General features: G+C 52.4%; 1 protein-coding gene across 1 annotated transcript in view; it reads right to left on the reverse strand.

Annotated features, from left to right (window-relative positions):
• MED27 (mediator complex subunit 27) overlaps nt 1–26,381 on the reverse strand; it is a 186,746-nt gene continuing 160,365 nt past the window's right edge. The window contains exons 6-8 of the mRNA XM_006181938.3: nt 21,041–21,082; nt 2,656–2,733; nt 1–530 (exon numbers count right to left, since the gene is read on the reverse strand). Of these exons, the coding sequence (XP_006182000.1) occupies nt 396–530; nt 2,656–2,733; nt 21,041–21,082 (255 nt within the window). The 3' untranslated portion in view covers nt 1–395. The remainder of the gene's footprint in view (nt 531–2,655; nt 2,734–21,040; nt 21,083–26,381) is intronic.

The following is a 26,381-nucleotide window of genomic DNA, read 5'->3' on the forward strand; positions in this document are numbered from 1 at the left end:
TCCTGGGTACAAAAGGTTTATTGCTTATAAAAATAAGTTACAAAACAAAACACAAGCCCGCATGACACAAGGGCTCATTCAAACCATGAAACAACTTAGAACACGGACAGACCCAGGAGTCAGCTCACCGCCTCGCTAACATGCAGGGGAGAACACGCTGTGTCACTGATACTGAGTCCTCGCAAGGCCTTCTCTGCCTTCCGTTCTCCAGCTAAAGCATCTAATTAGTTCCATCAGCAGAGACGGGGTCTGCTCTTCAAGTTCGGCCTCAATGTGCAGCATGCTGTTTTGCAGGAGGGAGGGAGTGACACCGGGGCTGTGAAGACACGTCTGAGCCATCGGCATCACTTAGGGCTTGTCCGGGACAGTGCCGGACGGGGGTCTGTGGGCGGGGGTTACTGCCGGCAGGTGTCGTGGAAAGCTTCGAGGGTTCGGAAGTCCCTCCACGTGGGGGGAAGGCCATCTTGGAGAAACTTCCCGCAGCGCTGGCAAGGGGCCTGGAACAGCTTTATGTAACTTCTTAACCAGGTCTAAAAAGAGAAGTGAGGAGAGAAATGAAAGAAACAGGATCCGGGGGCTTCCAATGTCATCCTTCCCGTCAGGCCTAATGATCTTGAGGGCAGAGAACTTAAGTTGGCTGTGACCCCAGGAGGGACCCTGTGATTTTACAAAACGCTGCACGCAGAATCCGCAAGGTCACAACACTGCTGATTTTCAGTTCTGGTGCACCCCGGGCCCCTCCCAACGAAGGGAGCTTTAAAATAGAAACCCCTCCTCTCAGAGGCAGGACACGCTCCCGGAGGAGTGGCCGTGAGCTAGGCGCAGCCTCGGGGCTCCGGGGCTGCAAGTAACACTTCACCCCCAAGTTCCGCGTCTCCTGGGTGTTAGCACTGATCCTCTCCCAGGTCACCACCCGGAGGTGGGCGTGGACGCGTGCGGAGGGGGCTGCGCGTGGGTGGCGATTTCAGAATTCTCTCCTAAGGTCAACGTGCCTTTCTTCTAATCTGATTTCAGAGGTCACCACTCACTGTCACGACGTGGCCCAGTGCACCTGGGGGGAGGGTGGGGCCGACCTGGTGCCACCAAATAACATAATAAACAGCAAGTACAGCCTTGAGTGGTTCAGAGTGCAGAGTTCCCTCGGGCATCATACATAAGGATGAGACTCACATAACTCAATTCTCAAACTCAAGGAGAGCGTGAGCTCGCCGACCCAAACCCATGGTAATAGGCAGCGAGTTAAGCAAGTTCTCACTGTGATGGGGGCACGTGAATCTCGTCATTCAATGTCCTCCTAAATTACGCCGGTCAGAGAAAATTGTTCTTTGAAGAGGTCGGCAAGTTTACTGCTACAAATCCTATCTTCATCCGCGCTGTCTTCCTGGAGGCCGACAGTGACCCCCGATCCTGTCCCCCTGCTGAAGGCTGGTGTTGGAAGTTTTGGCAATAAACAGGAGGAGGTCAGTGGATCCTCCAGTTAAACTATTTTTACTTCTTGATCTCAGGGTCAGTTACCAAAGGGAAACTGGGCATCACAACCTGTTAGGTTTAAAAGCAAGTCTTTCTATCGACATGAAAGGGAAATGCTTGCTGAAGACAGTCGCCTGACACGGTCTCCCGACACAGGAGAGGACCGCTGCGTGGACGGCTGCGCTGAGCACCTGGGTCTGCTTCGGCGGCCTCCCCAGTGTGGGACTGATCAATGAGCTGGGCTGTATTTTCTGAGAAATAAACTGCAGGCTCCTAGAAGCTTAATTGTGGCAGCAAATGGGAGGAGACGGAGTGGAGGAGTGATCTGCCTCCCATCTGCCAGCACTGATCGGACTTGCGGACGGCTCTGTCTCCTGAGTGCCTTCTCTAACGGCAGCCTTCCTAGCGTGAGTTTAAAAGGGGGGTTTAACAGCAGTGAACAACGGAGCCGACTGGTGTGAGCACAAAGCCAGGTCAGTGTGGTGCCCAAACAGCTGGCCAGTTCTGTCGGGACGTGGTGGACACAGATGTTGGCCCTGCTCAGGCCAACCTGTGGTCACATGATAAATTTGGGCGGCCGCATGCTAATGAAGTGGCTCGGGGGAGGTGGGGGGCGGAGGAGGGTTCCTGACCTGTAGGACTGATTTCCACAAGGTAAGTATTCCGGTTCGATGTCAAGCTACCAGTGGCTGAACAACCAGCTCGAGAAATCCTGGACATTTAACAAGAGCTGGCAGCAGCCGACTCCAGCAAACCAGAGACCACAGGAATGGCTGATTCTGGGTCAGTCTCCTTCCTGAGCTCTGACACTGCCAGGCCAAGGCGTAGGTGTCTTGGAGGAACGACAGGATTCATCTTAGTCACTGCACCTGCCCAGCGCCAAGCGCAGGGCCTGGAGCTCAATGAACACCCAGTGACTAAATCAAGGGTGGGGACTGTGTCGGACGATCACTTCTGAAACCACCCACGTTTGCTCAGCACGGGCAGGAAACACCAGCTAATTAAGAGGGAACTGGTTTCTCCTAGACCCGTCCCCAGTTTAAAAGACGAATCATTTCCAAACTGGGCCGCCTCCTGCCGCGAGGCCCCGGCGAGATGAAGGCGAGCCGGCCACCTTGTGAGCTGTCTGTCCTCACCCGAAGGGCCGAGGACCAAGGGGGAGACTTGGCTCCCAAAGCCACTTACCATGAAGGACCGGACCACGACATCAGGCATCTGGGGCAGCTGATAGTGGAGGAGGGCGGTGGTGGCATGGTCTGTCACCTGGAACCAAGGACAATGACTGGGGTTAGAGCCACTGGGAGCCAGCACAGAGAGGACAAGACGAAGGTGCTCCTTTTATGTGACATCTCATGGAGGAAAGGACAGCTGATAAAACCTGAAGGTCGAAAATTAATTAGCGAAGTTGGGGGCAGGGGAGGGGAAAGAGGTGTGCTGCAGGCAGGTCACAGGTATTCAGGCCTGGAGGCAAGTGGAGTGAGGAACTTTCCAGCAACCCCAGGCAGGTGCAGCACCTGAGAGAGCAGAGAGTGCGAGCAGTGGAGAGGTAAAGAGGGGGCGCACCATAGAGCCGCATCTCTGCAAGAAACACATGAATGCAGAGGCTTACTGCCAACTGTCCACGTTCGACATCTTTACCTGGGAGTGCTTTTCCAGCCCGTGTAATTGGTCTTTCTGCTCCCTTTAATTCCCATTCTGTCTCATAATTTGTAGCTGCATAGCTTGTGATGGGGGCTGACCATTTCTGATGATCCCTCCCTTAGGTCTCAGGTTCCTACCGTCACCTTTCTGAAAAGCTGTGCCACTCCCAGTGTGGCCCTCTGACCAGCCCCCTAAGAGCCCAGGTCTCTTTTCAGTGCCTAGTGGGCTACACCCACTGTCCCCTAGCTCCTTCAACAGGGCCAAGGGCACGACTGCTTTAAGTACTAGCAGTATCTGGTGACCAGAGGGAAGGGGCACTGGGTTTAGGCCCTGGCACTGTCTGCTGGCTTCACCTCTCTGGGTCTCAGTGTCTCTCCGGAAAAGTAAAGGGCTGGACTGAGATCCCCTGTAGTTTTGAAATTCGATGACACCATTGATGGCTGATGTCTGCCATCCATCAGCAAATTAATAGATTCTACCTAATGTGATAGTTGTGTTCAAACTCATGGTTTTATTTGGCTGTCTTCATTAGGGACTCCTGCCATTACAAATGTTGTGGTTAAAAAACAAAATGAAACAACCCCACATAAAAACGATCAACTCTGAGAACAAGACTAAGCATGGTCTGCTTGTGTTGACCTGTCAGTTTTTCCCGCCCCGACCAGGACACTGTGACGGGCTGACAGACAGACCTCAGCAGCAAAATGACCAGGTGGAAATCAGCAGGGCGGGTCTGGGCCTCGCTTGGGGAGTTGCAAATGATCCAGAAGCTAGCCCAGCTGCGTCCACACCCAAGGCCAGAGAGGCCACACCCCCAAGAGTGAGGCCGCGGGCTCCCTGGCTTACAGAACCCCCTCTCAGCTGCGGCTCCCCCCCCACCCTGGGAAATGGTCATGGACGTGAAGTGCTTCTCCTCCACCAGGCCGGGGTCTGCCCGCCCCCTCTCTTCCACTCTCCCTGGCCCTCGGACTCGCCCGCTCTCCCTCTGGGCTCCCATGGCCTGCCCGGGCTGGTGGGCCCCACTAGAAGGTCAGGTCTGTGTAGGCAGGGATCACACTCATCTGGTTCATGCTGTGTCCCCAAGGCCTAGAATACCACCTGGCACCTAGCAGGGTCTCAGTACATATTTGCTGAATCAAGAAATAAACTGAAAAGGGCCCACTCATCAAAGGCCACGCACCAGAAACACCTGTACTGGCTTCCTTGCAAATACAGTTCATGTACCCAACAGTGTTGAGAAATTCTTACCCAAGTGACTTTCAAGATTAACTTATTCCTCCAAGTGCAAAGACTGTTTTTATTTTAAGCATTTCTGACAGACAGCTTTCTAAAATGAGCAATGCCTTTAAAAAAAACCAAAAAAAAAAAAAAAAAAAAAAAGCCGGTAGTAATGATAACTTGGCAAAATGGCAGGTGGTGACCGGCAGGGCGAAATTAATGGCTACAAAACCCAGCCAAGCAAGTGGGGCCCCAGTGATACCTGAGCTTAGAGCCTGGCTCTCACCCTTCCAGATGCCTTGCTAAAACCCCATGCAAGTGGCATTTATGGGCTGGTAAGACACTCCTTACAATCACATTTCCCAAAGAAACAAAGTTTCTGCAGAACTCTCCTGCCCTTACCACTTACTGCACAAAGCCTCTCACAAAGCCCCGCCCTCACCGAGCCCCGTGGAGCAGGCAGGCAGGCTGGCTTTGCTGCCCCCGGTTCCGGGTGTGCTTCTTTCCCAAGAGGCAGAAGGTCCATCTCCTGTCCCTGGGTGGGTCTAGATCTGGCCATTGGGCACTCTGAGCACCTGGCCTGGGGCCCAATTCCCCAAGCAGACTGGTCACCCAGAGGCCACATTCATGGCTGGGATGCTTTGTCTTGACAGCACATTTTCTTTTTACAATTTTTAGCACATATTTAAAGTTCTGAAAACGTCCCCTAACTTGGATCCCCAGCCTCTCTCGACACATCGGAAGATCTGGGGGCAGTAATAGTGCACCTGCCTCATGGGTTGTAGTGAAGATTACATGAGTCCAACCACGTGATGTGCTCGGCTCCTAATTATCGCTGGGACCGTGACCTGGCCCTGCCCCCACATATCCAAGTGGCCGCCGTCAGCAGGAGCCAAGGAGAGGTGGTGCCTCTGGGCAGGGCACGCATCTGCCGTTTGCCTGGCGTCCTGTCTGGCACCCAAGCCCGCTTCACTCATGCTATCTGCCTGGCCCCGTGGCTTCTGGAATTTAGGGCCTTTACCCAAACACTGCCAAGAATCTCTGCTCCCCATCCTCCTGCTTGCTGGGTGCCTGGCAAACCTGTGCCCACCTCCCACCTCCCTCCCTTGGCTGACCTCTGAACTTGACCTCTTCGGGCTGAGTTTTGGTATCTGCAAGGTGTCAAGCCAGGGAAGGCATCATGCTAATTTCAGGGATGCTCTTCCACACCTGCTCCTCCTCTGTGTTCTCAGTAACGACACCGCCCTCCACCCAGCGGCCTCAGTCGGAAATCCGGGCTTTTCCTGCCACTCACACTCAGGCAGTCTCTTGCATTACAGATCACTCATCTCGAATCCCTCTGCTCCTCCCCACTCCACTGTCTGAACTCCAGCCTCCTGTCGCGATGAGCAGAAGAGCCCCACCTCGTTCCCTCCCTCTGTGGCTCCCGGAGGGGACATTCTGCACTGAGGGGGTGAGGTCTGTGGCTCTGGAGGTTTATGTTCTGGCTCCACCTCATCCAGCAGCACCACCTTGGGCAAGTTCCTTCATCTTTTTTAGCTGCAGTTTGCCCATCTGGAAAATGGGGATAATAGCAAATAGTCCCCATTACATGGGATACCTGTGAAGATTAAATAAAATAACGTGTGCATGTTGTTCAAGACGTATTAGCGGTTAGTATTACAAAGCTAGAAATCTAACTTAATGTCACTCCCCCGCTGAAAACCTGTTCAGAGCATGTGAATGCACTTAGGACAGAATTCAGGTGTTAACCTGGCATTCGAGGTCCTGCCTCCTCTCCTCTCCTGCCTTCCGAGATGTCTCAGACCCTAATGCTCTGGCTCCTCCTCCTCCAATGCTCCCTCCCCTCCCCACCTTCTCCTCCTGGGCTCCTCTTCCTCTTTCTGGGACTGGTTTAGATCCGTGTGCTCGGGAAAGCCTCCCAGAACCCCGACTGGGTCATGTCTCCTGGCTCAGATCTTTCCTTTCACAGCATTCCTCACGACTGAGCTTGTATAATTATTTCTCTGCCATTTTTGTTAGTGTCACTCTCCCTAACTTGACTGTGAACTCAGAGCTGGAGACCATGTCTGCCTAGTGCCTGACACAGAGGTTCTCCAGATGTGTGTGCTGACTGAACAGATGATCCCTTCTGCCACTCAGACATCCAGGGAGACTGGCTCACGTGAGGTCTGGGGGCAGAAGCAAGGGCCTGACGGGTGGAGAGAGGGAGACAGGAGCTAAGGACTATGCACCCTGCTGGGAATCTTGACTCTCCATCTGCTGGGAGTTGCCTGGGTTCACTGTCGGGTCCTCCCTTCCTTCCTGGAGCACAGGTACTTTCCAGGCTCCCTCATGGCTGGGCCACGGGCTCAGTTCCGGCCAAGGCAGCAGGAAGTGGAAGTGGCGGGTGTTACTTCCGCCGGAGACAGTGCAGAGCAGCGTGGGCTCTCCTCGCTCTCCTTCCCCAGCGGTGTTGAGAGCCACGCTCCGATGGTAGATTCGCAAGACGGGGGAGCCTCTGTGAAGTCGGGTCCCAGGGTGACTGTGGAGCTCAGCCCTCCAACATCTCAGGGTGGGTGTGCAGTGTGAGCAAGAAATAAACTTTTGTTGTTTTCAACAGCAAAAATGATGAAGTTTGTTACAGCAGCCTTCTCTCTCCCCTTCAGACTGAAATACTGTATCCTCCTTGGGTATTTATTTCCCACCTATAAGATGAGCCATGGTGTCTGCCAGTTGGGCCCACTGTAGACCTAGAATCAGAATCTCCGGGGTGGGGCCCAGAGACCAAGCCAGCCTCCCTAGCTACGCTGGGGATGCCAACGTGCAGAGGCTGCATACAGATCCCCTGGCGGTCCTGCCACCTGGCAGCTGCGGATTAAGCAGGTAGGTGTGGGGTGGGGCTGAGACCAGGCACTTCCCACCGACTCCCAGGCCTACCCCTGCTGCAGCTGAGGGACCAGGCTGCTCGGGTGGCAGAATGTTCTGGGCATGACAGGAAAAAGGCCTTTAAAACAAAGGCCTGCAAACCCGAAGCAGAACTTGTTTTTTTATGAATCAAGATGAACAGTACTACCCAGATTTCATGATGGGGCTGTGGAAAGAGGGGGTGGGGCAGTGGTGGTGAAATATTTTCATAGTGAAATGTTTCCAGTGGGGGGGGGATCGGTGGGGTTCCCCTTACTTCTGAAAGGTGCTTTCTCAGGGCCACGGATGCTTTTATTAACCTGATAATTACCTTCACGAGAGCTTATGATGTGTGTGCTCTGCTCATTCCACCCCCAAGGTGACTAAGGAAGCTGTCTCCTTCTGTCCATTTGGAGACTCAAAGAGGTTGGGAAGGTGCCCAAGGCCACAGAGCTGACGGTGAGGGGCGGCGGGTGCGTGAGCCCGGACGCTGCCAGGCCCAAGCCTGTGCCTCCTCTCCTAGGACAGCGCTGGCCAGCTCTCCCAGTTTGCCGATAAAGGCACCTGTCTGTCCCAGGTGCCTGGAGTCACCTGCCTACCACCTCCCAGCCTGGTCAAGTCCACCCAAAGCCAGAGCCCCGATGCCAGACGCAGGTTAAATCTGTGAACGTGGCTGCTGGGTAACAGGCTTCCCAAGAGCACAACAGACTGAATTTACAAGAAATGTCCTCCTCCAGATGCGGCTGAAGTGGCGCCCCAGAGCTCCGTTTTGGATCCAGGCAGGGCACATAATCAGTTCTCCCTTTACTGGGTCGGAAATATGGTCAAATTCAGCCTTTTTCAAAAGGTCCAGTATAAACTATCCTCTTAATTGCCAAACGGTGGCAGCTTTTTCTAGCGCTGACACGATCATTTAATTTCTTCAGTTTTCCATCACCAATTACAGAAATATTTTAACACAAGGAAACAAAGCTGACTGATTTGCTATGTTTTTCCTCCCCTCCTCCCAAACTCCTCCCCTGGTTTTCAGGTTCCCATGGCTGAACTCCAAAGCAGCAGGTAGGACTTGGTTGTCAGATGTGGGGGAAATTCACCTACAATGATCTTCCTTTTTGTCAAAGTATTCTACCTTCAGTATTTTTTTGTTTCACACTTTCAACAACAAAGTTGTTTTTTCGCTCAGCATCCAAGACGTGAAAAAAAAAAAAAAAAAAAAGGCCTGAGGCAACAACAACAAAAATGGCTATTAACTAATTTAAATGGGCTCTGGGCGTCCCAGCCTGGTGTGGGTCCCATTGTGATGGACAGCTAATGAGATTCCCCTGGGAGATGAAAGCTCGGTCTGGCAGCAGCGGAGGCCAGGAAGGGCACTAATGCTCCTGCGAAAGGGAGGCCATTCACCCCACCAGTGAGTGCTGCTCTGAAAAGAGCTCAGAAAAGATAAAAGCCGATGGCGAGCCTGAGGTAAGGGAGGGAGGAGAAGACATGGAAGTAACAATAAACCAGGGAGACAGGGGACCCAGCCAAGAGGAGTGGAGGGGGAAGTGACTGCGATGAAACCAGCAAGGGCGGGAACAGGACAGCCGGGTCCCAGAAAGACAGGAAAAAAGAGGAGTGTGCAGACACCGGGGACTCTGCCAAGAGCTGCCCCGTCTGACCTCAAGCCAAATAAAAACTGCAGATGCTGGCCTAGTTTGGGGTGCATTCCCATCTCCAGGCTGGGCTGCAGGTGATTTATTTCTTTAGAGTAGGGTGACATGTCTATTGACCGTCAACACCCCACTCTGCTTTATCAACCTTACCTTCAGTTTTCTCCTCCACCAAGCGGGGCTCACCGGAAGTCCCCCACCCCCAGCTCAAAGAGGCAGAGGAGGTCTTCCTGCGCCCAAACTGACGGGGAACCAGGCTCAGAAAGGGAGAAAGGAATCTTTCAAAAGACCTTGAAACAGCTGCCAGTCAACACCCTGGGGAAGGAGCTGCCAGTCAAAACAAGTCTCCCAAAGCTCCTCCACCATGCTGTGCGCAAAGCGCTCCGGCGCCTTCACTCCCAGGACCTGAGAGCCGGAGGGTCCTTCGGAGATGACGAGTTATTTTTGCTAAACCCAAAGTGGAAATGCCAGCAACAAGGGCAGCGATCCAAGCCGATGTCTGCTGAGCACCGGCCCCGAGCAGGGGCTGGTCTATACCGTGCAGCCGGTGAGGAGCCCGGGCTCTGGGGCCAGACTGCAGGGGTTTGGATCTTGTCTGTCACTACAAGCTGGGCGACCCTGGACACAGATCACACGTGTCAACGCAGGGAAAGCGCTTGAACGGTGCCTGACAAGCAGCAAGTGCCCACCTAACGTGAGGCATCATCTCTTCTTCTCGCTTAATCCCCACAACCTCGTGATGGCGCCACTGATGGAGGACAATTTCCACTTCCACGTGTGGAAGCGAGGTCACAGGGCGGTTAAGTGACCTGCCCAAGCCAGGCAGCTGCTGAGAGCAGAGCAGGGCCCTGGGCCTCGGGGCTCTCTGCGCCAGGCCTTCGAGTGGACAGAGGCTGGGGGGGAAGTGGGAAGGTGGCACCTGAGGCCATCTCCTCCCTAGAAGGGAAGGGACCCAAGACACTTAGGGTGGAGGCAGCACTCCGCCCCACGTCTGTTTACTTGCACCCCCGCCCTGCCTCCCTCTGCCTCACACAGCTCTCCTGCCTCCGCACTGGAAGCTTCTGCCTGTCTTGCTCACCACCCACCCTGAACAAGGCCTGACACCACCATGGGTGGGCCCTCAAGAGGAGCTCAGGACTGAATGAGTCTCTCCGCCTTGTAGAACGAAGTGGGAAACGGCAAATGAAAGGCAGCAGCACTTAGGGAGGTGTGCACACAGATTAATCAAAGGCCATGAGCAGTAGAATCTAAAAGGGCGGGGGCCGAAAAGGGGGAAAGCCCACTGTTGCCATGGTGACTCTGGCATCCAGAACACACTCTTCTTCCCACCTGCGCTTCTCCCTCCCCAGCTGAGGGGGCAAAAAGGACGGGTTCAGGTCCAGCAAGACCATTTTCTACTGATGATCAGTCCCCCAGAGCCAGGCTTTAAGGCGGCCAGGCAGACTTTGTTCTTTACCATAAGGGAGGGAGGGAGGACAGAGTGGTGACTCACAGAAAGGACCAGTGAGACACCAGGAGGGGACAAAAACTCTTCTAATATATTATCATTCCCCAGCAGTTTCCTCTTTTAAAAAGCAAGGATATGCTGTACTTCTTGGTGGCCCAGGGACTGTTCTCGGGTCCCTGAGCCCCTAAGGTAGTAGGTGTGGTCCCGACTCGGTGCGGGCTTCCGGGCTGGAGGGGAGAGCTTGCAGAGCAGCAGGGGGACGAGCACAGACCTGGGGGTGGGCTGCTGGGCACCAGGACCTGTGTTGCTAAGAAGCTCCCGAAGGAGACTCTTGGTGTCAGCAGTGTTAGGAACCACGGGTGAGCAGGCTGCTACAGGTCACTGCCCGCTTCCCACCACCAGGGGGCAGGACTGGGACCGCGCAGTCTGGGTAGGGGCTGAGCCTGAACACTGGCCCCAGCAGTTACGCGGTGCTTTTCCTAACATGATGGATTAATGGCCCCAAGTACATTATCCGTCAGCACACAGCCCACGAAGCCCAGGGCCTCCCCTGCTGAGCTCAGAGAGCTGGAGCTTCTGCCGATTAAAAGTATGTCCCACAAGATTAATAAACAGGAAAAGTTAAGTACCCAAGTGCTTAGAAGTTGCTTATTTAAGAGAAGCCTGGTAGATAGACCAAGATTGGGCTGTCCTCCACCCAGCACCTGCTGTCACACACTGTGAGCAGGAGCTTCTCTGGCCCGTGCTAACGTGAACAAAAGGCAGCGTGGTGGGAAAGGACACGGAGCTGTGGGGAGGCCAGGGTTCAGTCCCGGACTCTTCACTAATTATCCAGGTGACCTTGGCTGCATCACTCCCCCCACTGGCCCTCAGTAAAAGAGCATGAGGCTGGGATCCCTGGGCGCTTAGAGGTCTAGGCTTTCAGTGGACACCGCACAGGGCCTGACTGCATGCCCTGAGGGCACACCTGTGCTGAGCTCCACCCTCGGGCCAACCAGCTGTGACATTAAAGACCTTTGTTCTCTGAAAAAGGACAAGCTGATCCCAGCAGGCAGCAGAGGTGCCAGGGTGCCAGGTTCCCGCCCCGCTCCGCCTGCCGCTCTGATGTGATGGTACCCTCACACAGTCCTCAGTTTCGGGGCCGGTTACAAAGAGCTCAGAACCACGGAGACCTGTCAGCACAGCACTATTCTTGGGAACCTCTTTCCATCTCAACAGGTTTCAAAGAGACTCTGGAGCACAAAGTAGCAGGCAGCAAAGCCAAACATTTGCTACATAGTCGTACCCATGCTGGTCCTGCAAGTCAGAGAGATAAAAATAAACTTTCATTCGCTGGATATACTTTAATGCCACACAAGGAGATTGGCCCAAGAGTTTGGGTCTCCACTCAGGATTTTGCCAAAGACAGACCCACCTTTCACAAAAGACACTAGAAATCTCTTGGCAAGGAGAAAATTCTTTGTGGGTCTAGGAGTCAAAGATGTGAACCTGGCTTTTTAAATGTTTCAAGAGACAGCAATGCTGCTCCAAGGATGAGCACTGTTTCAAGAATACTGAAAACAGTCCCAGAAGTACTCATTCCATGAAAAGAGAAACCATCATTATTTCAAAATTGAATGCTATGAAGCCAGTCCTGCAAGTGCTGGGGGTGGGGGTAATGGGGAAGCAGCAGAGACCAGCTTCTAAAACTGGGGTAAGAGTACAGGAGAGCGGAAGCACGGGGGTTCAGTTTTTATTACGCAGCCTGAGCCTCTCATCTGTGCCCTGGGTTTGTATGCCACGGGCCAGCAGACCCAGAGGCCCGAGGAGGAAGCATTGCAGTCCAGGGGGACTAGGGATTACTTAGACAAGATCAATACTTCCTTCTCTGCCTGATGAAGGAGCCATCTGCATGGGCTCTGAGGGGCTTATGACTGTCCACTGGAGCCTGGCAATGCTGCTCTGGGATGAGACCGGGGCAGAGCTGTCTGGGAGGGAACTGGAGAGGGGAAGACAGACACTGCCACTCCACCCTTTCTGAAATCCCCAGCCACAGCTTTGAGATCAGTCTCCATCTGAGGATGAGACCTTGCCTATAAAGTACAGAACACGGCCTGTGGCACAGACCGGGGCCTCCATAAAGGAGTTTTTGTTTGGTTTGAGAGGCTTCAAGCTGACCCTCTTGAAAGTCCCAGCCAAGATGCCACTGATGCTCCAAAGGGAAGCCTCTCAAATCCCTGGGCTGTTGAGGGCAGACTGGTTGCAGACAGCCTCCAGAGGTGGATGTGCCTCCCCTAAGCCACTCTGCAGCCACCTGCGGGACCCTGCGGACACCATGGCATAGCATATGTGGTCCTTAATGACCTGGGTCCCACCCTCGTCTCCCTTGGTCCCCACGTCACACACCAGCAGTATCAGCTGCTTTAGCAATTCCTCCTCCCAGACTTGCTTCGCTGACTCTGCTCTGCACTCAAGCCTGGAAGGCCCTTCCCCTGGCCGAGCCCTTCTCCCACTTGGAGACTTGGGCCAGGGGCCTCCCCTCCCACCCTGGGCTCTCCTGCACCCCCAGCAGCACCCTGTGGGTGCCCCAGTCCTGCACTTGCCCGACCTGTGACCGGAGCCTCTGCCTCAGCCTGAGCTGTGCTCTGCACTGGCACCACTCACCTGATAGGGCCCCAAGTGAAGGAGAGATGAAATACGTGAGGTGCTGTTGTTTTATTTTTGGCCAGCGGGGTTCGGGGAGCAGAGTGAAAGGAGGACTTCAGGGGTGGGAAAAACTGAGGTCACGGGGCGCTGCAGGGAGAGGGGCCTAGGTGAACAGGGAAAGTCCAGTGAGGACGCGGGGAGCTCTCCAGGGTCCTGACCAGCTTTAAGCTTCTGCCAAAGGCCTTGGGCAGCGCCGAGAGGAGCCGCACACAAAAGGTCCTTCACATTTCCCAGGATTAAGGAATACAGGCTCTTCCTTTAGAGGAACAAAAAAAAGTTCAACGCTCTCCAGATGGTAAAACGGCAGATTCTGCTGCCGGCTGCCAGGAAAGCCCAGTCCCAAAGATACCTGACTTGTTCTGCACCCACTTGGGGTGATGTCATTTTCTGCAGGAACAGCCTTGCCGTTAGAGAAACACATCCAAAGACATCTGGGCTCCCAAGGAAATACAGACAATACCACCTACTTCCTCAGCAAACTCGAGGCAACTGCAGAAGAACAGAGACCGTGGTGCAGGGGGTGAGCCCTGCCTGAGAGGCGGCTGCCGTGGTGCTGGGTGCCTTCTGCACAGCGTCTGCTGGGTGGGGGGTATGGGGGGGTTGGGGTGGGACACATCCATCTCAGCTGCCTTCTGGGGCTCACCAGAGGTGCCACTAGCCTTCTCAGGACACAAGGGGCTGTTCCAGGTTCCTGAGACTGTCATTCTAGGTCAGCATGTCAGTGCTGCCCCAACAGCACCACTGGGGGCTTGTGATTCGGGTGACTGACTTTCGGACCAGGAGAGGAGAGAACGTGCCTGGAGAAAACCGAAGGCAGATGATGCTTTGGTGTGCGGATCTGTCACGGCAGCTGGTCTTTGGTTTACTTTACAAAACACACCCAACCTAAAATGGACCCCACACAGAGACGGCCGCGGAGTCGAGTTCCACGCCCCTCCCGGCAACGGCAGCTGACGTCTGCTGCACACGTGCGCTATGACCGCACCGCCGGGCTCTTCCCAGCACTCTCAGCACGCTGAATCCTCACGATAAGTACCCTATGGCGTAGGCTTTATTGTTACCCCCTTTTAATTGCTGGGGGACCTGAAGCCTGAAGAGAGGGGCTAAATCCCTGGCCTGAGGTTCCCAGCCAGCTAGTTCACGCACAGCAGTGCGGGGTGCAAACCCGGGCCTGATTTGAGCCTGTGCCTTACATCTGGGTCCACTGTGCAGAGGCCAGCAGGAGGGAGGAGGGCGGCCACTGCTGACGAGCGCCTGAGAAAAGCCGGTGAGTCACAGGCCAGAAGTCCGCCTCACACTTCACACCGACGGGCTCAGCTACCCTCACACCCATTCCTCTTATCTTCCCTGCTTTGCAGGTGAGGAAACAGAGGCAGGTGAGGCCGCACAGGGAGCAGTGGTGAGCTGGGGTCTGAACACGTGCAGCATGGTGCTCACCATGGTGCTGGATCGCCTCTCTCCCAGCGGTCACTGTGGGGAACGCGGTGGGAGGCGGACGGGGAGCGGGCTGGGACTCTCCGTGGGCGGGCGGGCGGGCTTGCTGCCGGGAACATGCCCCGCGGCGCCGGGGGGCCTGTGGGCTGGTGGGAAGGGGTGTGGGGAATGACAGGAGGCTGGGCTTCCCAGAAGCCGCTCTGGGTTCTGACCTGGGGTACACTGAGTCTCAGGCAACCCCTCAGGAAGAAGTCAGCTACGGAGATGAAACCGAGCCCTCTGGCCTCCTCTAATGGCAGAGAACCACAAACCACTTCCAGCGGGCGGGCCGGCTTTCCTGCTCCACAGTGACCGTAACACCGGGGGCTCGCGGGCACCCCGACTCTCGGTTACCACCACCCGCAGCGGCGGGGGAGAGAGCCTTGCAGAGGGAAGGTACTGGGGTCTCATGAGGGGGAAACAAAGGATCCAATCTCTCCTGGGTTTAGAAGCTTGGGAATATTTCAACACACCCCCTAAGAGAAGAGGTGGTGATAAACAGCTTTCCAGCTATAGAGTGTGTGTAATGATCCCGCCTTTCTCGGCTCCCAGGCCCCCCTGGGCTGACACACCATCACCACCCCTGTTTTCCTTCTGCCCACCCAGCCTGGTCAGTACAGCCCGGCTCTCGGCTCAGGAAAGGGCTGCCCTCTGGGATGGTCGTGGAATTGCCTGTCGCCTCTCCTGTCCTGAAGCTCGTCGACAGCCCAATACTTGGCTCATGCCGTGTTCCCCGGCACTGTCCTCCCTCATCCAGTCCACTGACAGGAATCTGTCTTCCTCCACTGGCCCTCGCACCAGTCAGTCATTCGCAGGCTTTAAGCGACTGTGACTGCCAAGACACACCGGGGCGCCAGCGACAGGGTGCACAGAAACAGGACGCCAGTGCACCATGTTCTATTGACCAGAAGTTCTCCTTTTTGGAAAAAGAGCATTTAAAAGAAGAGGGGACCGTGAGAGCAGCACCAGGCTCTGGACAAAGCACAGGCCCCCTTGTGACATGAGAGAGAGCCCCTCCTGGGGGCTGAGGAATCCCGTCCCGGTGCGGGGGCCTCTGCCCACGTGGGCCTCCCCTGAGGGGGGCACCGGGCCAGGAGAGCACAGAGATTTGGCGTGAGGTCTTAGGCCTCTCTCCACAGCCCCAGCCTCTTCCAGGGCCCTACCTGTGGTGCTTGAAGAGGGCCTTCTGAAAGGAAACGGGAGTGGGCTGGCTGGGAGCGACGGCAGACATCACAGAGCACGAGACTGAACATAATGACTGTTTGTTGAGCCTCTCTGGTGACGTGCGATGTGGCGGCAGCCTACACGCACAGGGAAAAGGGACTCAGCCCCGTGCAAAACAGGCTAGCCCTGCCCTCAGGGAGCAGCCCCCCGTCGGGACAGTCCCCTCTCCTGGGGCGTGGAGTTAGCGCTGTGCTGGGCCTGGCGCTTACTGTTTGGGCAGGCACTCAGTCTATGCCAGGTACTCCGTGTTTCTAAAACTTCTCTTCTAGGGATGGCTCAGTCTCGCCCCTCGGTGGAGTCTGCCCCACATGGAGGCCAGTTTTTGTATCAAAGCACGAATGAGCAAGCGAACCAACGAATGAGTGCCTGAGCACAGGGATGAGGACGCAGTGGCAGCCTGCCCACAGCATCACCCACCGCCGGATAGGACGGCCCACCTGTCCGCAGCTAAGCTCTGCTGACGGCACGGGCCCGAGAGGGTTACTCTTCCCTCTGCTGCCTCTAGAATAACGACTGTGGACTGAGACATCTGCGGGCTATGACTTTTGTGCTTTGCCTCCAACTGAAAAAGCTGCGAGGCAGGCGCCAGTCCCTCTGACACTGTCTCTGGCTTCTCCACCTGCCTACCTGGGGCTGCACACACCCCACCTCTTTCTTTGGCCTCCCTGCCAAGACTGAACACAGTAAGGAGCTGCGTATTTGCTCCCACTCTTCCTAAGTTACTGGATGAAAATGCCCACTGTTTTGAAGTGAAGAGGTTAAAGATCAAAACAGTGACTGCCCCTGCAGAGTTTAAATGTCAGAAAAATCTGAACACGCTTGAAACCTTTCCTGGCTCTTTGTGATTCTGCCCTTTCAGACTGTCCCCCCCTATTTCCAAGTTCCATTCTCTGAATCTGTGCTGCTGGAGACTTGCTGGCTATAAAAAGCTCCTTCACCCCAGGACGGAGTGCAGAGAGCCCCCAGGGAACCCCAGTCAACGAGGGGAACCTGTCGGCAGTCGCGGACCCGCCGCCAGCTGCCCCCAGCCCTCCACCGCTGCCCACACCCGGGAAAGGGGTCTAATGAGGAAGAGGGAAAGGGCTTGCTGACAGTCCCTGCTGCAGACAAAAGGCAGGTCCCACTTAGCTTCACAAGGTCGGATTTGCCACAGGACCTCGTGGGAGCATCTTTAACCCAGGGAGGCAGGCACAGCCCGAGGAGAATTTGACGGTGTGTGCTTCCATCCTCTTAGCTCCAGAAGCTATTTTCCGAAAATAAAAAGGCGAGTGTAAGCTTGGCTTGGCTCTGGAGGCAATGCCCTTTTCTGCTCTCGGCTTTGTCACATTGAGAGGAAAGACCTGGGAGGGCTTCCCGCCTTCCCAGCAGGCCTCTCTGTGCGGTGGCCACTGCTACTACTTGTGGTCACTGCAACCACATGAGCACCAAAGAAAGGCAGTCCTGGGGTTCTCCACCAGGGCAATGCAGGGAGGACTCCTCCAATGATACGAGCAGAGCTGATGCTGGTGGCTCCGAGTTCCCATCTCAGACGTGGGGTGCAGCTACTGCATCCACCAACATGGTTAGGACATGTGGGGTCTGTTTTCTGCCTGAGAAATGCCCTCTGACTGGTGACAAAGGAGCTTCCTTGCCCGTGTCCTGTTCCAGTCACTTTCACTCCTGTTTCAGGTGGAGCCTTTGCAGGTAAGGCTGATAACCAAGCCTTGCCCACCAGTCTCCATGCATGGGCGTACGCAGGCAGATGACGGGCAGAAGGGAGTGTTCACCACTGTGCTGTCAAGTGGTGTCTTTCTGGGAAACGCTACCAGCAGCATCAATCAGGACATCCAAAATTTAAGTCAGTGGACAGGAAGAAAATAGACTTCCAAGAAAAAGCTGATCCTAAAAAGCAGACTTTAGAAATGGTGCCACCTCATCTGTCCTTCTGGCACTTTGAGTTTGGAATGTTGAGCATCAGCCCGTCACCTGGACCAGGACTTCAGAATCGGCAATGAACGGTGGTCCCAGCCTTGCTTTCAGGGCACGGTCTGGCTATGGAATAGGAAGGCCGGCCCTCTGAGCACCAACATGGCCCGAGACGAACACAATGAAATAAGCACAGTGCAGTCGCCCCCCAGCCCCATCCCGTCACGATTCCTCGTCACACACTCTGCATCCTCTCCACCAACGTCTTGCACAAGAACAAAATCCCAACCCTTCCCACGTAACGATGATTAGTTGAAAGCTGTACTGATAAAGGACTAAACTTAATTCTGTACTACATTATTTTCCCAAATAGCCTTCATTTGACAGCAAATAGACAATGTTTTGGTAGAGAACGGAGAAGATGCTGTAGCCCACTATTTCTCACCTGCCCCTGAAAAAGGAAAAGAACCTCAACGTTAGCTGCCTTTCCTTTGAATCAGAACGCTCTACCACCTGTCTCCAAGTTGCGGTCCTCTAACCTAGTACAGTCAGTATCAGAGGTCAAGTCCATATAGTTAAAAATAGGTGAAGGGAGGGATGATAAAGGCATCTTAGAAAAAGCTCTGCACAGGGGCAGACAACATGCCATTCACCAGTGGAGATAAAAATTCCCCTCTCTACAAATTCATCTATTTTTACCGCTTCAAACACATTACATAAACTATAAGGAGGGAACCGGTGAGTGCTCCCGAATCTCCCCAACTAGTTAATATCAAATTTTAAACACTGCTGCTGCGCGTGTTTGTAGTTTTAAACAAATATAAAGAGTGCTGTGGCAGGCTACTTTTTAGGGACGTAGAATAAAAATACAGCACTGACTCTCCAAATCTATGTTTCACCCATTTTACAACTGCCTATTAAACTTTCTGCCTGCATTCAAAAATACTTAATACTACACAGAACATTAAAAAATATATCTGCAAAGGCAAGCCTGTGCAAGCCCCTCCCTAGACATACGCGGTATCTGAATGGAAACTGGCCACTGTTAAAATCCCAGAGTGTGGGTCTGTGATGCTCACGGCCCCCTTTTGTGAAGCCAGAAAGTAACTTGTTCCAGGACCACAGAGGACACCAAGATAAACCCCAAAACTGTCTTAACATTCCTGACTATGAAAGCGGCACAAGATACAGTTAATGCACAGTGTTCCTTCTCAGAATGTTTTTCGGCCGGCTGCTGGGGAAAAAGGGACAAGAGCGTTTGGCCTGGACAAAGTTAGCAATTAAAGCTGAGCTTTGTGTGTGCTGAGCAAGTAAATGCCTTGGGTACGGTCACTTGCACAAGAAAGCCCAGACTGCGATGCGGTTGTCTGCGCTCAGGGTTGTCTGCACTCACGTCCTCACGTGACTGCGTACTTCCTTCCCAGAGGCTCTGACCCAGAGGGGAGGCTGTTTTCTCCTTTCTGCATCTAGGCAGCTCGGCTGGGTAAAGGGGTGTGAAGAGAGTCAATGCCATGATTGTCTTTTTAAAATAAACTTTTAATTTTGGGCCGGTTTCAGATTTACAGGAAAGTCACAAAGATGGTACACACAGCTCCCACGTGCCCCTCCAGTCCCCTCACTGTTAGCATCTTTCATTACCAGGCCCTTCGTCACAACTAAGAAAGCAATACTGATTACTTATTACTGACTAAACTCCAGACTTCATCTGGATTTCACCAGTTTTCCCATTAATCTGCCTTTTCTGTTTCAGCAGCCAACACAGCTTAGTGTGCTGAATTCAGCTGTGGTAAGATTGCGACACTGAAATGCTTACACAGGGTCCCTCCATGTGTGGTGTTGAGCCTCAGGCTCCCTTGCTTCCCCCTCACTGTAAAGGGCCCAGGGAACGATGTGAAACTGATGTACGTTCCACACCGTGAGAGGGCTGGTCCACTTCGCTCCTTGGGTACAAAAGCCCCATGCTCACTGCCTAATGGGAATGCGTGTCCTTTGGGGTGATAAAAATTTTTGGAACTAGAAAGAGGTGGTGGTTGCACAACATTGAAAGTTCTACAAACTATGGAACCGTTCACTGTAAAATGGTTGATTTTATGTTATATGAATTTCACCTCAATTGAAAAATAAACAAATGGGCGCCCTACGCTGCGCCGCCTGGCACACCCTGGACCCAGTTGTTACTCAAGTGCGGATAACTTGGGCCTGGCTTTCAGAATGATGTCCCTCCACCACATCAGTCCTTTCGGTGGCTTTCGCTGAACTGAGAAGACAATCCAAATTCTGCACCAGGGCCCAGAGGCTCCTGCCGGCCCCCACCTCCACCCGCCTCCGGCGCCTGCGAGCAGGCTCCTGCAGCTCTGGACCGCGCCACGCCCCTCCTCCCCGGGAGGTTCCACCTCCCACACGGCTCTCCACAGGGCTAGCTCCTCATGCTTCCTGTCTCAGTTTAAATTTTGCTGCATAAAGGCTCCCGTGACCACCCTGGTGTGAAGGAGGCCCCTCTTGTTCTCGACCACAGCCCTCTAGTAGCATCCTGAGTTAGTTATTACGCCTCCTTGTTTGTCTTGTTTCCCTGTATTCCTAGCACAGTGCTTGGCACGTGGCAAAGGGGCTCAATAAATGATTGTTGTTGAACTTGAGAAGACAATGAATAATGAATTTACGACCAACTCTACTGTGTGCACTGCTGGATGGAAGCAGAGACAGAGAATGAGAGAACTGAAGACAGTGGCTGGTGCCCGGCAGGGGGGCTGGCCTGGTGCCGTGGAGGGGGCAGGAACCCTCAGAAGCCCCAGGTATCGAGCTGGTCCAGGGAAGGGACCCTTCCACCAACGGGAGCTGGGAAATGAATTTTCTCTGGTCACATTTCACTTCTTCCGACATTCCCCAAACAGTATTTCTCGAGAAAGCCCGACATCTGAAAAAGATGTCACTGTAGCATAAAGGGAGGTGGGGCCAGCCTGCTTCCCCCAGCCCATCCCCTGAGGCAGCTGTGTCCATTACAAGGGCTGTGAGAAACTGCGTTCAAAGACTGCGGGTTGAGCTTAGAACAACTCAAAAGCTTCCGATTTTTTTTTAAGGTGTAATTCATAAATAGCAAAATTCACCCTTTGTAGATATATAGTTCCATGAGTTTTGAAATATCATTGTATAATCACCATAATTAAGACATAGAATGCATAGAATATTTCCATCACCCTAGGGACATCTAGGGACATCTGCCCTCTCTAGGGACATCTCCTGCCCTCACTCCCAACTCCTTGCAACCACTGATCTGGTTTGTCTCTGAGGTTTTGTCTTTTCCAGAATGTCACATAAAGGGAGTCATACAGTGAGCAGCCTTTAGTACCCGTTTTTTTTTTTTTTTTAAGACCAATGTTTATACCTCAAAATAGTCATATCTCCCTTAATACCTCCTGAGGAAGAAACAAAAAGTGAAACTTACCTTCTGGAATACTTGATAGTTGGACTTGGACCATATATCAAGCTGGGAGGGGATAAGAGATAAAAGTATCATCAGCATCAATTTTAGAATTTTGCACTTCAAGAAATGATACTGTATCTACTGCTATTAAGCTCGGAAAAAAACATGATTCTAGAATAACGGAATCTTGGGGTTGAAAGGATCCTAAATGTCCTGCCTGAATTTCTTCTTTATCAGCCTGTGATGACTTAAGGAGGCAAAATGAAGTCCACTTGAGGTACATGTTGCATCCACGGCCCCGTGAGCTGAGCCCCTCACTCACTTTTCTAACCTTGACTCCTACCTACCACGGTTCTCTTGCATCACTCAATATGTCAAGGTCAATCCTGCCCCAGGACCTTTGCACTTGCTGTGCCCTTTGCCTGGACTGCTTTTCCTACAAACCCCCACATGGCTCCTCCTATACTTCCTTTGGCTCAAATGTCACCTTGTCAGAGATGCATTTCCCAGTGACTGTCTAAAATGTCATTCCCATACCTGTCATCTTCATTCTCTTTATCCTTCCAAAAATGAACAATTTTCATAGCACTTAAAACTGAAACTCTTTTTGTATATGTTGTGCTGGCACAGGACCTGGCATGTCATGGGCAGGGGGAGGAAAACAGCTCCCAGCTGCTGAATGCCTGTTCTACACCGGGCACACACTGGGCCTTCCACATGCACTCTCCCACTTACTCCCCAGAACAAGCCAATGTGGCTGGTCCTGTTAGCAACCTTCCTTTCTGGATGAGACAACGGTTCAGAGCCATCCAGCTGCCCAAGTAATCTGAGAAGCTTCTGATGGATGGTCTCGCTTGGGGATGCTCAAACTTGGCTGTACAGACTCCTTGGTCCCTCCCCTGGAGTGTCTGAATTAACAGGTCTGGAGGGGACCAGAGAATCTGTTTTTCTGTTTGTTTTGGCAGTGCTCCCCCGGTTAACTGGGATGGCTGGTCAGGTCAGGAACTCTTGATCAAGGAAAACAGAGGTCTGAGATGAAACGTGGGTACAGTCTGGAGTAAACCCAGTCCAGTCCTCCTCTGGCCACACTTGGTCCTGCACAGGGTAATGCGTCTAACCAAAACCATGCTGGTTTCACAGGTTGTATGAAAAATCAAATCAGTGCCTTCTTGCTTTTTCAAGAGGACAGAACAAATGGAGTATGGCAAAACAGAACTAACCCCAACACAGTGCAGGAGATGGTGCAGACTGAAAGAGGGGCTTTCAGAATGTCCCATGGGGGCTAAAAAGTCAACTTTAATATGCAAGTTCAAGAGATGAGCAAACTGAAACACCTGCTTAATAGGCCTCTTGGAAGCTGCCCTTGGGGCTGGCCAGTGGTCAAGGTGGAAACCTGAGACGTGGCGATTTAAGCCTGTATGTTGGGGAGTATTGATTCTGGAGCGCCTGGGAGCACGCAGAGCCACCAGGCGGGAAGACTCCTCCAGGAAGACAGGGAGTTAAGTGCCACACCTGACATGGGACAGCTTGGAGTCCTGTTTCTGATTCTGTTGGCTTTCTGAAAACAGACCTTGGAAGTGAGAGGTGGGGCTGGGAACAGGCATGCCTTCAGTGTCCCCGGCTTCTTCTTGCTCAGAAGCAGAGGAGTCGAGGTCGTTCTAAGTAGGCCCCTCTGGCCCTGGCAGGGCTCCTGCTGGAGGGCGGATGTTTAGCTGGTCCAAGTCCAGAACGATCATGGGAGAATTGTGATTAAACATTTATTTGGATCTGTTTGCCTCCCTGTGTCCCCAATGCCAAACCATCTCCTTCCTGGATTCCACCAGAGCCCCCACTGGACCCCTTCTGCTCTGGCTAAACTGCTCTCCAGAAAGATGGTGTCAATTTTTGGTCACTGCCCCCAACTTAGGTCAACTGATGGAGTAAGAATTTTAAAAATCTTCAGGCTTAGATTTTTAATTTGACAGGTTAGCAATCTGTAGGGGGAAAATTGGTATGTTACCTCCAGATAACTCAAGGAAACCTCAAAACAAACATATGAAGTTAAATTCCCTAGGTTATCAGTTCTGCCGAAGAAAATTGCTGGGCAGCTGGGCATGTTTGGGAGGATGAGTTGGGTTCACATCACAATCTTAGTGCCACAGTTTGGCCCAGGGCTTAAAAAATGCAGCATTTAAAGCCTACTCAGACATTGAGGAATGAATAAGAACGACTTTTTGTATCTTTTAGTTTTACCAAATCACTGCCAAGATGACAGGGACATGCCAAAGATTCTAAATCTGAATTTGAAGAAAAGTAACATCAATGTCTGACTTGAAACTAATATAGTTCTCTTTCCATTTTAAGACCACAGCTGTTTCTTCTGAAGTTCTCCACTGTTTATCCTTCCTGCCTGTTCACATCAGACACAGCCAGCCAGACCAAGACATAAACACAGGGCCATGGAAGAGAAAAAAGAAAGGAAGAATCTGCATATAGACTGAAAAGTTAGTTTTTACTTTAAAAGAGAAAATTATACATATAAACCCTTCAGTATCTGCAAAATGTTTTAATAGAAAAATCATCCGAAAAGAAATATGCACAGGTTTAATTAAGAGACGGACTCTCTCGCCTAATTGTGGCTTCTCAAAACACACCATGCTCATTCAAAGTGAGCGCGTTGCCCTTTTTGAAGGCGGTTTAAATATATTATTCAGGACCCTAGGGAACAGTTCTGACCATCTGGGATAGAAGGACAGCAGCCAACACGCCCTGTTTACCGGGCGCATAGGGGTAACAAAGGGACCCGACGGCAATGGCTCCCCTTTTGCTGTGAAGGCACAGCAGGCAGGGTGTGCTGGATTTTCTGCTAGATTTATGCCAAAGAAAGCCATTTACGCGAGCCTTCTGGAGTCAGTGCCCTGCTTCTCCTCAGGGCCGGGGCTGATCCAAGTGAATGTTTATTAGCTTCAGCCTCTTTGCTGCAAAGGAGGACATGGCTACTGATTTTTTGCTGGCTGCAATATTCAAAAAGGAGAATTCTAGAAGCTACAAACTTTCAGCCTGATGAATAAGAAATTATTCTGAAGTGTCAGAAAAAAGAAAGGCAAGCACCCCTCGGTATTCTGGGTAAGCATTAGAAAGATTTTAAAATGGAAAAGCCAAACTTATGGTAATCGTGGCTGAATCTGCAGTCTTAGGAGCAGCCTCCGGGACTCTGGGGACTGGAATGAGTACTTTAGGGGTGAGAACGTGGTCTCTTCTCACGTAAAATGGAAACAAACCCCACAGATGACCAACTGCTTTAGCACAGACACGTCTGCTCTCAGGTTACATGCCAGACATCAAAGGTCCTCTTGATGCACAAGATGAACTGGAGACAACAGTGATAGTCAAATTTACTCACTGAAAAGAAAAATCGGAATGTCCTCAAATCAGCAGGCAAAGGAATGCTGACTCTGAAGACGCCCACCTCCACCAGCATTTCTGGTGCAGCCAGTGAGGGCGGATACCATTCACTGACGACTGTGCATTTAGCTTGCACTGTGCCTGAGTTATCTTTCTAAAGTCTCCTAGCAATCTCGTGAGGATGATAAAATCACTTCCAATTCACAGATGAGGAAAATCAGGCTCCAAGAAGTTAAGCAACTTTTCCAACATCACAGTATGTGGTTGAGAATTCTAAACCGGGTGTCTCCAGAGGCCGAGCTCTTAGCCTGGGAGGAAGACGGCCCTGCAGCTAGAACTGGGAAGGCACGCTGACTCAATGTGCCCCCTATGCTGTCACAGCTACGGGGGTGGGGGTGGGGAGCACTCATGCAAAGTTCAACAGGACAAATCTCCCAGCCCTGCTGATGTGACAATCATCACCATTAAAATGCATTCGGCAGCAAGTGAGAATTATGGCAGCTTATCAGAAACGTTATCAATTCTTCATTTCAAAAAATAGCACCATGAACTATAAATGATCTAAAACTGACATCTCCAAATAAAACTCATAAGCCTCACAGGGGCTTCAACTTTTAAAGCTCTTAGTTACTATCAGCTTCGTCCTGCAAGGTTAACAGGTGACGTGTCAGTAAGGGTAGGATGCTATCAACCAGCAATGGGGACAGATTTCTCCATGGTTTAGCCAAGTTTTCAGAACCATAAGCTTCAATTTGGTCATCTGCTTAAGTCTGCCCACCCTCCCCTGGAGAATAAAAAAGTGAACAAGTTTCACAGGTCTGTTATTCTTCAACTTTTCACTTTCAATCAGGACATACATTTGTTACTAAAAAACTGCTGAAAGCACAATTTCAGGGCATCCTCTGCATATGAATGAAACCGGATTCCCCTTCCCCAGCTTTCACCCTTCCCCCTTAAGGAACAAGAGGCCATTTTTCTGAAGGTCGTCTGAACAATTTCAAAGGCTATAACAAATCAAAATGTTCCCTGCATCTAATATCAAACGGGGCTGACGCCAACACTTATTAGAGAAATCAGATTCAAGCCTCCCCCAGCCCCCTCGACCCAAACACACACACACATCCAACTTTGAAGTGGGAAGAGTGCGGGATCAGAAATTACCCTGGAGACAGCTCTGGCTGTCTTTGAAGGTTCCCTTTGATACCACCATTTCTTCTCCTCTCTTGCGCTAGGAGGCTAAAAGCTGCCTTTTTTATTGATATGGGGTAATTAATGAAGCTATAGCATTAACATAACCTAAAATCCCCTAGTAAGACAAACTCAGCGGAGACACTGATATTTTTTTCAGTTAAGTCTGCCTAGTATAAAGTCAGGACAATAGTCAGGTACCAACTTAAACCTGCCTTTTAACATGCTGATGCATGGCTCCTTGCTCCTCCCCGATGACAGTGACGAGAGGGCTGGTAAGTCTCAACAGCATATTTTAATTTTATTAGCGGGATTAGTCTACCGGTGCTCGGCATCAAAAAGATGCATCACAGGGAAAGAGACACGATGATTAGGGTGGTGGTGGTGGCTGTCAGTGCGAAGTGGCAGACAGGCTTGCTGGGATTCTAACAGGCAAAAACCCGCCCGAGCTGGAAATTAGTGGGACCACTGTTGTAGCAGGACGGGTAACTAAACCTTTCAGAAGCCGGCTGCTCTGGGCTTGGAAGGCGCAGACGACAGCACCGGCGGGAGGAGGCGAGGCCTTCTAAGCCACGCCCGCTGCACCAGGGGCCCTGCCCTCAGAGGCTGCAGCAGTCCCCTGCCCCGCCCCGCCCCCCCCCCAGCCCCCAGGCAACTGCTTAGACACTGACTCAGCAGACGCAGGGCTGCACCTTCGGGACAGCAAAACTGCAGGCGCCAGTTTGTTCCCAGAGACCACACCGCGGGCTCCAGTGGCTCCTTCCAGATGCTGCATCTTACTTGGGATGTG

Source organism: Camelus ferus, chromosome 4 (assembly GCF_009834535.1).
Source record: "Camelus ferus isolate YT-003-E chromosome 4, BCGSAC_Cfer_1.0, whole genome shotgun sequence".
NCBI classification, from domain to species: domain Eukaryota; kingdom Metazoa; phylum Chordata; class Mammalia; order Artiodactyla; family Camelidae; genus Camelus; species Camelus ferus.